At 36.2% G+C, this 17,406-nt stretch overlaps 1 protein-coding gene across 14 annotated transcripts in view; it reads right to left on the bottom strand.

The window, feature by feature from the left end:
* Positions 1-17,406, bottom strand: part of CGNL1 (cingulin like 1) — a 67,265-nt gene that overhangs the window by 34,073 nt on the left and 15,786 nt on the right. For 8 of the 14 annotated variants that reach the window (XR_014588843.1, XM_083851083.1, XM_083851094.1 and 5 more), the window contains 5 exons: positions 4,224-5,829; positions 3,640-3,734; positions 2,588-2,681; positions 1,445-1,546; positions 357-505 (listed from right to left, as the gene is read on the bottom strand). Coding sequence is in view for 13 of the 14 variants with exons in the window: in XM_083851083.1 (XP_083707209.1) it covers positions 357-505; positions 1,445-1,546; positions 2,588-2,681; positions 3,640-3,734; positions 4,224-5,829 (2,046 nt within the window). In the remaining variant the exon portion in view is untranslated. Of the gene's footprint in view, positions 1-356; positions 506-1,444; positions 1,547-2,587; positions 2,682-3,639; positions 3,735-4,223; positions 5,830-6,792; positions 6,981-7,143; positions 7,349-17,406 lie in introns of all 14 variants that reach the window. The other 6 variants (XM_083851092.1, XM_083851093.1, XM_083851095.1 and 3 more) reach the window with 4 other exon arrangements.

A 17,406-nucleotide genomic window follows, 5' to 3' on the forward strand; every position in this document is an offset into this window, starting at 1 on the left:
ATGAAAACTCTTTTAAGTAGATATTTAAATAGAAACTTGCATTATATTTTAAAACTGGTACAATATTCTTGATTAAAGCACTCGATTTTTTCTGTATTTTAAAGTTTAAAGCTATATACTATGACTACGAAATATTAAAAGCAACTTGCAATAAGAAGACTATAAATCAGCAATTTTTCTTTTCCTTCAAGATATTCCAAAAATAAGCTATTTTTAAACAGTAGAAACATTTCCTACAATAGCAAATGTCACTGTCTAATTCCATTAATATCTTCTGAAGACACAGGTATGTTTAAACTAAAAAGTTTAAGTAAAGGTATAAATTCCAACTAATAAGTTTTCAAAAATGAACTCACTCCTCTAGGTTCTGCCGGAGTTCCTTCTCGTTTTCTTCCAGCTTCTTTTTTAAGGCATCTCTTTCACATATACTTTCATCAAGTTGGAACTGAAGATCTTTCAGGCTTGCTCGTGTAGCATCTCTCTCCTCTTTTGAATTTTGCTGATTCTATTTTTTGTACACCAAAAGTTAAGCAAGATAATATACTAAGCATAAAGAAATTAAATTATTTTTATTATATGAAAGGAGCCATTTCAAGGCTTTGGTATTTTTCTTTTGCAGAAGTACTTATTGTTATGAATATTAAAATCTTGAAACTGTTATTAAAACACACTAACCACAGTTTTCAATTTTTGTAACAAATGTAAAGTTTCCTCATCAGTTTCAAGTATATTGACTTTTGTTGGGACTCAAAATGCAAACTGAAAGAAACCAGTCTGTCCTACCCATGTCTTCAGAGCATGGCTATACTTAATTACTTTGGATTCAGCACTGAAGTAATGCTTTAATTAATAAAAAATAAAAAGCTTCTGAGTAATATATTTTGTCTCCCACTCCATATAGGTCTCCCAGTCAACAGATTAAAATCTCCCTCAGCAGATACCTAAGAAACTTTATGTATGTCTCCCTAGTATTTATATTCACAGCGCAAATTTCTTCTCAAGTACTACTGAGAAGGAAGCGATTTCCTAGAAAGGGTAACCGTTATGAACAATGACACTTCAGAAGTCTTCTGTAAAAGCACAGGTACATCTGGACAAAAGAATATGAAACAAAACAGCTCCAATTATCTGATATACCCAGACACATTTGGCCACTCACAGGGGAACATTAACAGGTTTTTATCTAAAACTTACTGGCTTTCATACATAACATTTTAGAACACATGCACTGCACATTGCAACAAGCACTGCAAAAATATTATGATTACGTAAGCAACAACAGTTTACAAAACACTCCTAATATTTAAATCTCATACAGAAATTCATTGGAAAATTGGACAAAAGATACCCTTTTCTAATACAAAAAAAATCAACTTGTTGATCAGTTGTCACTTACTTAGAAAAGTATATTTGACAAAAACTTTATAACAAAAAAGGGCAGTACCCTGATTTCTAGATCCAGTTTTTTCTGTAATTCTTCCACTTTCCTTTCAAGTTCTGTTTTTTGCTCCACCAATGCTTTTACTTCAGCTGAAGAATCAGAAACCTGCAATTAAATAGAGATACTTATTCCCACAAAGCCAAGATGTTCTTTGACAATTTCCTTTTAAAATCTAAAGTGAAATTACAAGCAACACTAATAAAGTGTGGCATCAACTGCCTGAGCTCATCTTGGACTTTTCATATGGGTCAAACCAAGCTAACATTTTCAAAAGAACCACAATTTGATTTTCATTAAAATTCTTAATAATGGCTCAAGGTAGGTTGCCAATAACACAGAAAACATTACAAACCTAAAAATATTCAGATTAGGCAACACCTAAATTAAATCACCAATAGTTAGGGACAAATTTCACTGAGATACCACCACACAAAACTGACATCAAAGGGATGCATGCTCATGTGTCAAAACAGATTTTCAAATTAATTTTCTGTAACTTCTAAAAATGTGTTTTACATTTTCATTTTGACTAATTATACCCCAGAATGAAATAATCACCAAAAGTAAGCATTTAGTCTTTCTTATGCTATCACTTCAACAACTGGACATTTCTTCCATTTGCTTTAGAACTGAAAAAGCAGTGCACCACGTGGCAGGAAACAAAAACATTTTAAGAAGGTGACTGTCAAATGACATTAATGTAATATGGCTTTTAAACAATATCCTAGCTTACTGGTTTTCTAAATTGCACATTAAAACACTCTCTATTTAGGTATCTATTTACATCATTATGAGAAGATGTTCCAAGATTATTCTTAAAAGCTATATACGTTAGCTTTTTCTTCGATCTAACAACCTTTTGATGTCTGCGAGATTTACTGTTGAGTTTGCATCTCTTTTTTCTTCCAATAAATGAACCCTGAGACAGTCCTCATGGCAGACTCCTTTACATTCTTTTTTAAATTGTTAACAAAAATCTTTCCCATAAGGCACTTCAGTGCATGATTAACATTAAGCTACACCACTGGGAAACTACAAGAATGATCTCACTGAAGTCAGTGAGGGGATTCAAACTTCTAAAGCACTGCTTGAACACTGCATCACTATGAAATAAGCCCAAACATTAAAAAATAAATAAAAATTTACCGGTGTCTTTCCAGCAGCTCTTGACTTTAATGTCTGAATTTTCTCAAAAACCAAGTTGACCTTCCTCTTTGTTGCATCATCATTATCAGCACTTCTAAAACACAGAGAAGTAAGCAATGATGTGATCAAAGGCACTATTTCGTTAACATCAAAACAAATTCAAAATAAGCGTCCAAACTACTGAAAATCACAACCATAAAAATCTACTACAAAAATAAGTCAAATTATCTCAACTATGATTTCATTAAATCTTCTGAAGGAAGGTTGTTAACAATTTAAATTTCAAATATTTTCTTTAAAAAGTATCACTGAACTCTTTAATTGCAGCTCTCTTCTACAAGACTATAGCTGTGGAAAGACAGGTATTCAGCATATATATTACTCAACAAACATACAGAAATTAAAAGTAATTACTACTAGGTTTTTCAAGTCCTGACTACTGCACCATTAAAACTCTCTTACACAGCTGCCAAAAACTGCTACATCAGTACAGTTGTACCTAAGAAAGTTCAGCAATGCAAAGAAATTTGAGTGCATCATGTGTATTTTAATTCATTTGACCTTCCTTCATCACCTTTCAATAAGTTATCATTAAAAAATATCAAGTAACATAAAGTTCCTGGTGGAGAAGGTATTCTGTGCACAACAAGAGAATTTCTGTAAATTCTTAAAATATAATTATTATTTTTTTCTGTTTTATAAACCACAAGCTTAAACTCCCATCAGGCATGATTTGAATTCTTCATGAACATCCATATCACATAAGTTTAACACCTTAAATATTTAAAAGACAAAACATATTCTGATTCACAGATTTCAAGTACTTTCAATCAAATCTTGAACAATATCTTATGTAAGATACTATATCCTGACTAGCTGGGTATTTTGAGATCCTATAATGCCTTAAAAGACACAGTTGAGATACAAAACTATGAAACAGTCATTCCATTTAGTGATAGCTTTGATTTTACAACTTCAGATTTTAAACAGAATAGAAAATAAATGTTGGGAAAACATAACCTCCCCTCTAGAAGTTAATTATGTTTACTAACCCTTCTTTAAGGTAATTGTAAAGTATCTGTTTAGCAGTCTCTTCATTTGTTTGCTGTGCAATATCTTGCTGGCCTTTTAAGAGATCAGGAGTTGCCTAAAAGGACAAGAAACAATATCAAAAAGTATAATCCTAACAGAGTTGTAAATACAACCTTTCCAGTTGAAATTCTCCATTCTATTCTATTATGAAGAAGTTTATGTACTGCGGACCTCAAGTTCTCTAAGATTCATCGGAGTTTTAGCTTACTGCAAGAAGGAAGCATACACTACACCAAAAGATAGAACATCATTTTGTATAAGGTTCGACAGATTTTGGCATTCTGCTTAAGAATCACCACAACATTATTTACAATAATCCTCCTTGTCCCCACCATCTTCCTTCACCCAGATAAGAATAAGATTGTTTTTCAAAACACATTTTCTATAGCCTCAACTACAGGAATAATTTTTGTATTTACTAATTAGAAATAGTACATGATTGGATTTTGTTCTAATGAACAACAGAAACATATGCATCTAATGATACAGGAATTTTATTATGCTACAATACAAAACATAACTTAAAGAGTAAATTCAAAATTACCTGTGTATTAGGGACGGAAGAAAATGTTTTTACAGAAATCTTCTTGGCTCCTGAATCTGACGGAATTCTGATTCGGTTTGGCAACAACAGAGTAGAAGTTACTGTTTTAACTTCATCTCTCTTATTCTGTCCTGGGAGTGTGGATGACCTAAACATGAAGCTCTCAGTATTAGCTCCATTTTGTTTATGATACTGCAAAGAACTGAAATGACTGTTCTGAGAGTCTTTATCAGGCATTTGCAGTTTTCCAATACTTCGAGCAGAAATTTTCATGTCTTTGGAAGGTGGCTTTTGCTCTCTGGATAACTGCTTGTGGAGGCAAACTTTAGATGGTCTTAGTAAGTGCTCAGCTGACTTACCCAAGCTTTTACTGAATTCACCTAAATTATTTGAATTTATATCAAACCCTAATGGCAAGGCACTGTCAACACTTCTTGATCTTTTACGATCATCTGGATGAATTCTATTCCTTTTTCCTGACCTACCTCTTCTGTGAGGATCAACTTTCTTATCAAACTTCTCAATTAGCTGATCTACTCCTGGAAGGGAACCGGTATCAATATCACGACCAGTTCCAGGTAAAAATGGGATGTATCTTCTGTTTTCATGCCGATTAACGTTGTCTGCATAGATTGCATACTCTTGGTCATCAAGTAAAAATCTGTACAAGGAATTTGCAGAAGTGGGAGTAGCTGATGAGGATGATGATCTTCGTGAGTCATCTAACACTGGCCCAGCTGAATCTTGTCTGCGGTAGGGAAGAACATCTGGTCTAGGTTTTCTAGTTTCCAGATAAGCAATAGGACTAGCACATGGCGATCCTCCTGTAGATGAAAACAATTCTGAAACATGCACTTCACTTTGGCTGATAGTGCTACTGGGACAATCCAACACCTGCTTATTTTGGTCTTCTATGTCTACCGCCCTGTTTAAACGTACCTTTTTGGAATTTGCTGTGGCTGACTCTGCAAGACATGTATTTGTTTTCTGTAGGGACACTACTTTAGATGAGGAAATCCAAGGCTTTGCTTCACTTTTATCTTCTTTTTTAAAAGATGTAGATTTACTGCACATGGAAGACTGGTAACTATCCAAGCTCAACTTATTCTTCTCAGGATCATAAGGCTGTAAAAGCTCAGGATGTCTTTGAAAGTTCAACAAATTGGAGGATTTTGGCAATCCATCTCTAAAATCTGATATTCCATTTTCCTTTTCATCCAGATTGGTTATCTTGAGGCTTTTAAACATACAGGGTTGAACAAGCTGTGTTCCAGGGAACTGTGTGTTTTCACTGTTTCTGTTCTCCAATTTAAAAGCAGTATTGGATTCTGTGGATGGCTTGCTTGCAGTCTGAGAAATGACCTTCTGATCTTTTCCAGGAGGAGGATTTTCTGACAAACATCCTTCTGTATTGTTTAGTACTATGTAAGGATGTCCGTCAATTCCTTGAACTCTAATACTGACACCATAAGATCCCGTCTTAGAATTCTGTGCATTCCTATTTTTCTGAGTCTCCTCACTTGCAAGTTCAAGAGTAACTTCATAGTCCTGCTGCATGTGCTTAAAACCAGGAAAATACGGCTCCATGATTGTCTGAGGATTGCAGCTGAATAGAAAAAAAGTTACCAAAATCAATTGTTTTAAATACTTTAGATTATTTCATTAATTACTTTAATCAGACATTCAATACAACTCTGAAGACTAACAGTAATGTGCAATAAATCAATCTACAAGCCATACAAGGCCCAAAGCATACACATTGTTAAACAGACAACTGACTGACCAGTTCTGGGTGAAAGATAATGTTATTTTATGAATGTAAATGTTATGAAATAACAACAGTTAAGATTACCTTTGCAGAGTTGGTGCTGGTTGCTTTGGAATCAAATGACTTCACACATAACCAATCCTACTGCAATTTTTTTTTTTGAGTCAAGACAGCTTTTATTTTGGGTATTGCCATTATATGTACTGAAAGATTGTACCCTTCACAAGCCAATGTTGATTTTGTAGCCAAAAGTTAGTATCAGCCATATGAATATGTAAACATAATCCCAGGAAAGCAAAACACAAGCAGGCAGTTTTAGGTTGTGAGTTTTATGTACCTAAAGCACTGCAAGAGAAGTCAATATCCTCATGCCTTAGAGTTCCATTTGTATGTACTTTGTACTTTGCTTTCAACAGTTGTTTTCAGAAGTGGAAAGGTCACTGTTTCCCCTAACTTTGTCACCCCATGGCAACTTTATGTCACTCTATCCCATTTCACAGTAAAAAATATAATTTGCTTCTAAAGACATTTGAAAATAAAAACTTTTTCATCTGTCTCTCGGTCATCCATAACTGTAAATTCTGCTACAAATAATTTAACAGTCTTCTAGCTGTGGGCTTGTTTCAGAGAACAAGCTGATATTTTAAAATAGATACTTTGCTATGCAACAAAAATGGAAAAATAATGCTTGTATTTCCAAGGTTGGTAGTACATTTTTTTCAGGAGCAACAGGAATATGAAGTCCAGGCCACATGTGCCAAAACTGTTTCAGTTCTAGAAAACGATAAAATTAAATGTTACCTGCACTTTTAATACTAAACTCCATTCTTCCTTTCTGTAAGAGTTGCTTTTGTGGGTATTTTTACTTCACTGTCTGTTGTGCATTACGAGTGTTTCAGTAGTTACCAGTAGCAGAGGCAATGCAGACACAGTAAGAGCTGTGTCTTTAGAAGAATGGAACTCCAGACTCTGTCAGACTGATGCAAAACCTGAAAGGAATAAACTTTTGAACTGAGCTGGAGAGTTGAGTAATCACTGAAGCTTGACAAAACCAAGATTACTAAATGACAATGAATAATAATCAAAGGGAAACTGAAACAACAGGATGTCTCATTGAAAAAAGAACAAGCCTCTGCAGCAAGTTTCACTCACCTATGCATCTGAGTGTGAATCATCTCCCTCAGATATTCTAAACAACAGCAGATTTTTTTGTTTTTCCTGAGAGTGAATTAGAAAGTTTGGTTGAATATTAGTAGTATGCTAGTTTCTAACCATTTCTTCTTTCTTCCCCTCAAAAACCTTTTCTTCTCCCAATAAAAACAACTCCAGCTCTTCCTCAACAGCAGGCTCACTTCATCTGAAAGTACGATGAAATATGCTTCTCTAAATATAATGCTACATAATCATTGATTATTTTGATGCAGGAAATAAAAAGCATTCTCACTGTTGAAGTTTTTCTTCGATACAAAAAGATTTAGTGAGCTTGTTATCACAGGGGCTAAGATCACTTAGTAAAGGGAAATAAATTGACACTACAAATTTGATCTCTAAGACTTCTTGGAGTAAGAAGAGAAACATGATGAAGAGAAAAGCAAAGATGAGCCAGCGAAGACTACAAGAAGTGGAAAAATGAAGGAGGAAGAACACAGAAAGGGAACCACAAGTACTAATACATTTCATTATCTTGGGCTTCTGTTCTTCGTATTTTTCCATATTATTTGACCTTCCTTTATGATTACTTGTAACAGCTCACATTAATTACACTGTTTCTGTGTAGAAGCAGAGACAAAATGACAAAGTAAAAATAGCAAGAGCTTATTCTAAACACACAGAAGTCAATGAAGTGATCTCCATTGATTTGGTGGGTTTTTGACCAGAGCACTGAAATCAGCTACTGAGCTGCACTGATACTAGCTACGAAAACAATGGAGGAAAAAAGAAACAGGACAATACAGATCAGCAACTCAGTGTATACACTATAAAGGAACCAGGCTATGCTGATCTAATAAATGGTAACTGGAGATTGGAAATGAAACCAGGTTCTCCACTCTGTTCTTTAACCTGTTAAGATCTAGCTACATTTATCAATGCCTCAAAATTGTTCTTTGTTTGCTCAAGGCAACAAAAAAAAAAGTATTTTTTAAAGTTCAAAAGTTGTTTTCAAATAAAGTTAGCATTTTGAAGCTTTTATGCTTTCCATTCTTATATAGAAAGTCTCTTTGGGGAGAGACTTTATCAGGGAGTATAGTGACACAGGGCAAGGGGTTTCTAAACTAAATGACTAAGTTTAGACTAAATAAGGAAGAAATTCTTCACTCAGAGGGCAGTGAGGCACTGGAACAGGTTACCCAGGGAAGCTGTGGATGCCCCATCCCTCGGGCAAATAGCGGAAACAGTAGTTAGGTTAACAATCTAGTTAAAAGTAACCAGTAGTATTTTTTGTCTCTTAAAGACTACAAAGAAATAAGTGCATTTGTCTTGTTTGTGAGGATTAAAATACTTCATTTTATTACATAAAATGATAAAACCTTTCAGAAAACAAAGTTTTAAAACATTTTTAAATAAAACATTTTTTCATAACTGAAAAACATGTATACAAGAAAATAAGACAGCTGGCCCAGTCATTCAAGTATCTGAAGGCTTTACTTAAGAGTTCCTGTTTTATTAATGTCCAACCAGTGAATGAACTACCTAATATAAAAGATGTTATTTTACAATACGTGAAAACAGTTTTTTTTCCAATATTGTAAACTTTTTTTTTAATTAAAAAAGTCTAGCATGTTTACTAATACACACCCTTTCCAAAGAAAACTTAAAACCTCTAATGATGTTAATTGTGTAATTATAGTCACAGTCATTTTTACGCACACATTACATAGTTGGCATCCCAGACTTTGGCAGGCTTACAGCAATAGATTAGGATGAGAGGACTGACGCTGTGACTCCACCCCCATCTGTCTACCCCACTCCTCTGATGGACGTCATCATCTCCCAAACAGGAACTCCTGAACCATTTGTGTGCACACCTCAGCCATGAAAATGTGCAGCTTGGCACACTAGGTAAATGCAAATCAGCCTTGTTTTCTGTACTACAAACGAAACAAATTCTGACGTGATAGAGGGGAGTGGCGGGCCACTGGGGGCACTGACAGCTAAAACTGTCTAGTTTTAATCTTCTTTAAGGTTGCCAAAGCTCTCAAATGTTCTGACAGAACAGTCTGTTTACTCTTAAGCTTATAAAAAGAGGTTAGATATTTTAACGGTACTTAAGAAGAGATTTTTCCTATTTGTGTGGTTGCTTGTTATTTCATTCCAACTACTTATCGAAAACAAAGTGGTTTTTTATTATTATTGACGGAGACATAAATTTTGAGTCCAGGTTTTCTGCCACACTAATACTTTCGATTTTGTATTATATAATTTTGTTAGTAATTATTTTCAGTATCAAAGGATTTTTAAAAAAGAATACGAAATGAGAGACTTTTTTTCTTTCTGGAAAACAGAATTAATGATTATGCATAAGTTGTTAATTCAGTAGGACGCTGTCATATTATTATTTTACAGAATCAGTTCTTATCTCCTGTATGTCACAACAGCATCTACAAATTAATCAGGAAATATGAAATAACTACTTCAAGAAATTATTTTATTCTGAAAATATTCCACTTGCTAAAACGACAGAGAATATAGTCAAGGACATACAACCACCAATATCTTTCAGAGATGAAAAGTTGCAGTTCAGAACAATGAAAATATATTTACATCTGCCTGGTAATTTTATGTGCTGCTCACACCAAGTCAAACTATTGAGCAACAAAGTTTTACCTGAAAACTTGCAAACACTCCAGAAAAGAAAGTCTAATTTTCTCCAGTTACATCATATATACTTAGGCAGCTGGATTTATTGATCAACAAGCTCAATAAAGCCATTTGCATCTCAAGCAAGTCCAAAGGAACAGAGAATTAAAGATCCAGGAATCACAGACACAAGCAAAGCAAATCTGCTCCATGCATTATGCTTTACACGTGTCAGAGAGGATTCACTGTATTTCCCAGGTAATTACCTTTATTTCAGATTTCAGCAGAAGAGTCATTTTCAATCAAGTATCTCCATGAAAAGTTCAGAACACATTGCTGTGAAGGATGCTTACTTCATTCCAACATTGCGTTTTAGCAGCTGGCTTAGAACAACACAGGCCACGACACTCTACCCCATAAGAGCTGCTGTTCTGGCATCCCGTTATCTCAGCTGTACAAACCCCATTCTTTTTATGACAAAGCCAACAACCATGCAGCTGCACAGTGACCCAGACCAGCTTTACTGATCTGGAAAGAAAAAAGGCAGTTTTCTATCAGATCAGCAAGTGAGGGAATAATGAGATCACCTATTCTGGCAACAACATGGCCTTGGTGCAGCTCAAGCTTAACGCTTCTGCAAACAAACAAACAAAAAAGTAGCACTCAAAGCTGTTCAGGCCTTTCAGTTTTAATTATTTCTTTTTAAAAGAAGCCTTTGTAAAGACTTTTAAACAATCTTTTTAAATACTGGTCTCCGTTGGTACGAAAGTCCCATATTTTATCATTTCTGAGAAATGGTCTCATTTTTCTTAACAACTTATTTTTGCCAAAAATGGAAACCTTGCTGTTCGGAAAGAGAACTTGTCAGGAGAGGGCCTAACGTCTGAAAATCCAATACTGTGAATGTTCTTCTGTAGCAGTTTGTTCTTCAGTGATACAATACTTTGCAAAGTACCACAGGAGAGGAACACTAAAGATTTAACTGTCAAAAATGTTTTTTATACTGCCTCCAAAACATGTCCTTTCACAGCTAATGCCACCTATTTTAATGCTAGCTACCAGGAGTTATTTGAGACCAATGTTACAAAATAAAACCCCTGTAATTTGGAACCCCTACTGTTCTCCCTGCCAACACGAAAAGAGTGCTTTTGAGAAACATATTTCTGTGCCAGAGATGGCTGTTTCCTCCAGCAGCTCTGCAGCCTTCCTAACATTACTGCATCACAAAGGCATGGAAATGTGTCCACACTCATCCATTTCAGCTCTTCTCTAGAAAAATCTAGAAGACAAATTTATCCAAAAGTGTGGTTTCCCAATCCTGTTAAATGCCATGCTCTGCATATGAAGCCTGCTCTTCTGTTTCCTGTCTCCTACACCCTCCTTACTAAGCATGCCTGTAGCATATCCGCAACAAAGCGCCTCTCACTTTCTTCTTCCAGCAGGTGAGCCGACTCGCTGCGCTGGATAGACGGGACTCCTGGGACATAACCCAGGGATGCTGACTGGCATGTGAGCACACACCACTATTGGTCCCACCACCAGATACATTCCCTGCCCTTGTCTAAGAGCCACAGATCCTTCACAGGTACTGTGTTACAATATGTGTGTGCTCCTTTTACATACATCCAGTGAAGAAATATGGAAGAATAAAAGGGATCTCACTTCTCCACTTTTCCCATTGCACTAGGGCTCCTCCCTGGCTCTCTTGATGACAGAAATACACGAACTCCAATATTATAAGCTCAAGGCTCCTAAAACTGAATCAGCTAAAGATTTTTCATTAAAGGAGGATTAGGGCATACCATTATCTTCTTTGTAGAGGAATAAATTTAGCTAAATGCCCTTGCCCTTGAGTTATTTGGCTTTTTACTAATTCTTGCTCTTGGATGAATGAGAAAGAATCTTAAAGCTGTAGAATGACTTTTGAAAAACTTGAACTTACACAGCCCTAACCATAAAAAAAAAAAGAGGGATGTAACAGTTGATGGATGCTTAGTTCATATTTTTCACACATGCACAGCAAAAAGACAGGAAGGAACTGTAAAATATGTACTCCAGCTTTACATAACACTGAGTTTGCTCTCCAGCTGACAGTTCAGAAAGCACCATCAACATCAGACAAAGACAAAGTGGGTGTTTGGTCAATACAGTGCTATGAAAAAAGGACAGGAAATAACTTGGGGAGAGAAGAGGAAGGAAAACTTGCATACTGTGAAGGTACAGCAAAGGAAGCAGACAGGATAATTCATGGAAAGATCAAAACTGTAATGTTTTTACACTTGGTGGAACACAATCTCATAAACACACATTGCAAGCATGAGGGGAAAACTACATCACTGTCAATGCTGCCTATAATTTGAGACTTTCTGCAAGAGGAAAATGGGCCTGGGCTGCAGTCTGTTCCTTTTAGTCTATAAGGAAAATTACTGGTGTAGCTGAGTTTACTTGGTCTCCTCCTTACAGGAGAGTGGAAGGGAGAAAAGCGAAATCTGAAAGTTCTAGATTTGGGACTATAAAACGAGATAGTGAAAACACAGTTCTGAGACAAACTGATAATATTCAAAATACTTTGCACACTTCTGACCTTAAAAACAACATCAAAACCTCTCCCTTTGAAAGTAATAATTCCAGCCTCCACACCAGGGTACAAATAGGTTTGTGCCTACAGTCCAGCCAGGAAAACTGAGCCACAGAGAAGTGCGAGGGACAGAAAGAAGTATGCTATCACAGCAATACATTTTAGGGGGGGTGGGGGGTGGATTTCAACGTTTCTGAATCTATTACTTTCATTTCTGTTCCATGGAAAATATCATTCTCTGTCCAGATTTTAGCCAGCAGCCTAGGGATGCCATGCCAGACTTCCCTACAGGAGGAAAAACTCAAAATAACACTTTTCTTCCACAGCTGTTAGTGGAAGCAAGCAGCTGCGGGTAGGCTAGCAAGGACTACAAGTATTACTTTATAAATTTATCCTGGAAAGCAATGTAGTACGTTGGTAAGTCTAAGATCTGCTACCTTAGAGATAGGGATTTCAGTTTCACAATTCTGCCCAAATATTAATTCAGACGCTCAACCAATAAACCAGAATATTAACAGCCACCCCTTCAAGGACCGGAAGAGAGCTGTATTTAAGAAAGATTGTGAACAGAAAAAAAAATGAGTAATAGCCGTTAGAGCAAAGGCTGGGCCTAACACCACTGTTCCTTTGCTTACCACTTGGTTCATACTCCCTCTGGCTGAAAAATGTTGTGTGTGAGGAAGTCTCAATGTCTCAAATGTACAACATATTGTTAGTCCTTTGAAAGTATGTGACAGATCAGCTAAATGCTTGAACTGTGTGACAACTAGCAGGTTTTGTTTATTTTTTTTTCAAAAGGAAAATCTGCTTCAGTGGCTGTGAGTCAACAACCAGATATTTTGGCAGATCCTCAGGTCTCATAAATTGTCAAAGTTTGAATGAAAAAAAGGAAATAGCATATATCCCATCTCTTAATCTGCTATGTATGAATTCAGTTAGTTATAATTTCATAGGATTTATCCCCAAAAGAAATATGGTATGACCTGAAAACCTCGCTTGCTGAATAACAAAAATCAAGGCTTTGACTTCTAATAACAATAAATACTAACAGAACTCCAAATTCCTCTGTTTTCACTATTATAAACTGTATTACCACTGCAATACAAATTCTGTATCATTAATTAAAAAGCTGTATTTTTCTTTACTGAGATAGTAAGTTTCTAGATTCTCCCAAACCCTAAGCAATCAATCAGAAACTAGAAACACATTAAAACGCTACTAATGCAGAAGACAACCTATATCTGAAATATGGTTTCAAGAAATCAATTCATGTCTGCTGTCTCAGCTTGTCCCAGGTCATGTACAATATGGTATTCAGTAAAATCACTGGAGGAAGATGGAGCATTACACTTGTTTTTTAATAGTTATGTTTGTACAAGCTTTATATAGGCCTAAGTGCATTTATACCACTATAGTGTTTTGTGTCCCACAGAGGCTAACAGAGCTGTACAAACTCTTCTTTGCCAGTAGCAGTGAATCCAATCTACTGGGGTTATCAGCTTGCCAAGTATCCTGACACCACTGCAGTACAATTAACTTTTATAAACTTTAAATTCAGAGAGAAAGCAAACAACAAAACCCTGTGAATACTTATCTCAGAGTTAATTATATACACATGATATGACTACACTCAATTTTTACTTGTTTTTATGACAAACTCGCAAAAGAAAAGGTTAAAAAAATAAAGTCAAAGTTGAACTTTTATATAGTCTCTTCTAGTTTATCAGATTGAGTATCTATAGAAGAATTGACAGAAACAACAGATGAGTAACACAAGGATACTTACAGATTCTAAAAGCAGTTTGTGATTTCAAATACAATAGCTGGTTTGTATCCAAACATCTGATGTGATTAGACTCACTCTACAAGAGATTCTATGTTGTTTCACTACATTTTCCTCCAATTGTCAGTGTTAGAAACTTTGTATTTTGTTCCAAAGGAAATTATCTTATTACATCCCAATGACACCATTATTGTTTAAATAGAAGAGGGTATCCTGTTGATAGCTTGTACAGTCTCAGGCAAAAATCTCAACTCTGTTAAAATGAAAGTGTCTTTTAGAAAGCATTCCTCAAAAAAATGGAAAGAGAGCAACCTTAATTAAAAAGTTTTGCTAGTGCTTCAAGAACATAAAATTATTTTTAATATTACATTAAAAAAAGCGTTCTCCTACTCCAAAATTATTCCTTGTCTTTAGATGTCACATATCACAAGATCACCTTCAGTATTTTCACACAAAAAATGTAATGTTCACTGTACAAATCACAGTTACAGCAATACAACTGATCTACGACAAATGCAACCAGCATAACCTTGATTTCAAGAGCATAGCTTATTTCTAAATAAAATTAAGGAGGCACAATACTAGTAAAACTGCATGCAGAGACCAAGATGCACTAACTAACCTATATGAAGACATACACAAAAAGGTTCGTCTCTAAGAAGATATTCATAAGCATTTAAGTACAAAAACTACATATAAAGTAGACTTTAGGAGTCAGATTTACCCAGCCAACACAGGGCCGCAGCTTCATGTGTATTCAAGCCGGTTATGGCTCCCATATTTCTATTGTTAAGTTTTGTCTTAACTACATTGTACTCTTTAAACACTTGGCTTCATACCCATCTAGCTTCTTTCAACTAACTCAACCATGCATTTTAGAATTTAAATACACAGTCAGAACTGTGGGCGCTGAGCCCAGCCACCACAAGACAACAAGATGATATCATCACGCTTGGTCACAGAGGCATAGGCAGGGACTAGGGAGCTCCACGGCGAGCTGGACTGCTCCGCCAGGACCACATCACTTCGGAGGCTTACAGAGTCTACACGGCCAGAGCTGCCCAGTGCGGACCGTGCTCCTACACTGAGCTCAAGCTTAACCAGCTCCCACAAGCCTCCGCTCTTCTCACCCTCCCACTGGAGGATGTGAAGCTGGGGGGGAATGAGAGGTAGGCCTGCTTCTTTATGAGGGTTAAAGTGGTAGCATTACATACCAATTGTTCTTGTAAATAAAGGCTGCTGCTGTTGCACCAATTAGGGGAGCAAATAACAGACATTTGTTCCACCAGTCTAAACAGATAATGGTCTGCAAAGGACTGTATGAAGGCAAACCCCAACCCATTCACAGCTTCTAAAGGCCTAACAAAATATTCTGAGCTTGATTCACATAACCTCTATATCAAAGCTCAAATTTTACCCACTTTTATGTTATGCTTTCTGTTGAAACAGATCACAAATCAGTACCCACTTCTGAGAGATTTTATATGAATAAAACACATTTTCCCCTCTCACTGAACTTCAACAGCTCTTAGAGGTAGCCTTCAATAGAATTGCTTATACACTATCTGCAAGTGTCTGTGACATTTTACTTATGCACACGTGCACACCCACAAAAATGGCATGTGCACGCACATACATATGAAAGCATAACCAAAGCCAGCCTAGCCAACCAGTCCCCTGTCCGTAGTATATTCATAGTTTCCAGAGTGGCATTTTAGCTACATCAAAATGGTGTAAGTAATTTACATATAACTGAAGAGTTATTAAGCTCTGCAGATGCCTGGAGTCAAACTCTTGTTATGCTCAGACTGCTGAGAGGCATGCGGCTATCTGAATGGTAACGCTCCTGGCGTGCCGGCCCCTCACAGCACGGAGACCCTCAAAGAAGGGGCAGTGGCAGTAATAAATGAGACATCTTCCAGTCTTACCAGTCTTGCTGGTGGTTTGAGTTGTTTTTCGTTGTTGTGCCTTTTTTTTTTTTTTTTTTTTAAGTGGAAGTGCTTTCTAAAATATTTTTCCAATCACCTCTATTCCTCATTGCTCTATGATTTTAACAAAATAAAGTGGAACTTGAGAAAATTATTATAGAACTTTCGTTTTAGATCTGTTACTGACAATGGGGTTACTGAATCTTGGAAATAAAAAAGATGGATTAATTTCATTTAAAAAGCATAGTTCATCTTGGCGAAAAATTTAGTTAAAGGCATACAAAGAAAAACTACACTAGGTACTTAAAATGGTTGGCTGTGGATTTTGTCATTCATTCTGTTTCACATAAACCAGAAGGATTTAAGGCTACACTTGGATAAACTCCTTCAAGGAGGCTGCCAGCTCTGTTGGCAGAGATGGTTCAAGGTCACAGCAAACACACTGAGCTCTAATCCCAAACAGTAGTGACTCCATGACTACCACTTCACTAGATCGACAACACATATATTCCTAACGTGTTAATTTTTCAGGCTTAAACATTAAATTGTCATACTTAGATATACTGAAAAATGTTACCATTTAGATTTAACTAACTCTGAGAACCGAGGTCAAAGCAGTTTCTGAAAGGTGTTAATGTTTCCAGATAAACACACCTGAAACAATCACTCCATGAATACAAAAAGTACTTTCCCTCAAGCAATTTAAAGCACAAACTACCAACACAGCATTCAAGACATGCAAAAACCACCCGTGAAATGCCAAACCTAAGCTGAGAATGCATCAAGACCACCATATTCCCCAGTACACAGTTTGTTAGAAATTCCAGTACCTTCACCCCATCCTGGCCATTCAAGACACAGTTGATCATTAAGCCTGCTTTACCTGAACACCAAGACAGTATGCAGCTCTGTAATTTCTGCTGCTGTTCAGCATAGACATAGTGCAGAGGTGGGAAAAAATGTCCCCACAACTTTAGTGTTCATTGTCATTTTTCAGAAACCTGCTAGCATCAGTGATCTTGACCAGACTGCTAATACACCCCCTTCTATTAAGACACGTAGACCTGTCTTACTACCCTAGGCTGAACATCATTTGACATAATCAGGTTTGCATGCGTGACAACAAAACACACAATTTTAGCTTTCAACATAGTAAAAATGACAGATAATAACATCATCAAAATCACTACGACTATGTCTTTAAAAAAGCAGAAGTGGTAAAACACCAGGGTGCAGAATGAAACTATGGTGGACTACTTTTGGTTAATTTCTAACATCAGCAGAATTATTAGGCCCCCAAATCCTTAAGGCAGCTATTTTTAAATTAA

The sequence above is a fragment of the Anser anser genome, assembly GCF_964211835.1.
Source record: "Anser anser genome assembly, chromosome: 10".
Taxonomy (NCBI): Eukaryota; Metazoa; Chordata; class Aves; order Anseriformes; family Anatidae; genus Anser; species Anser anser.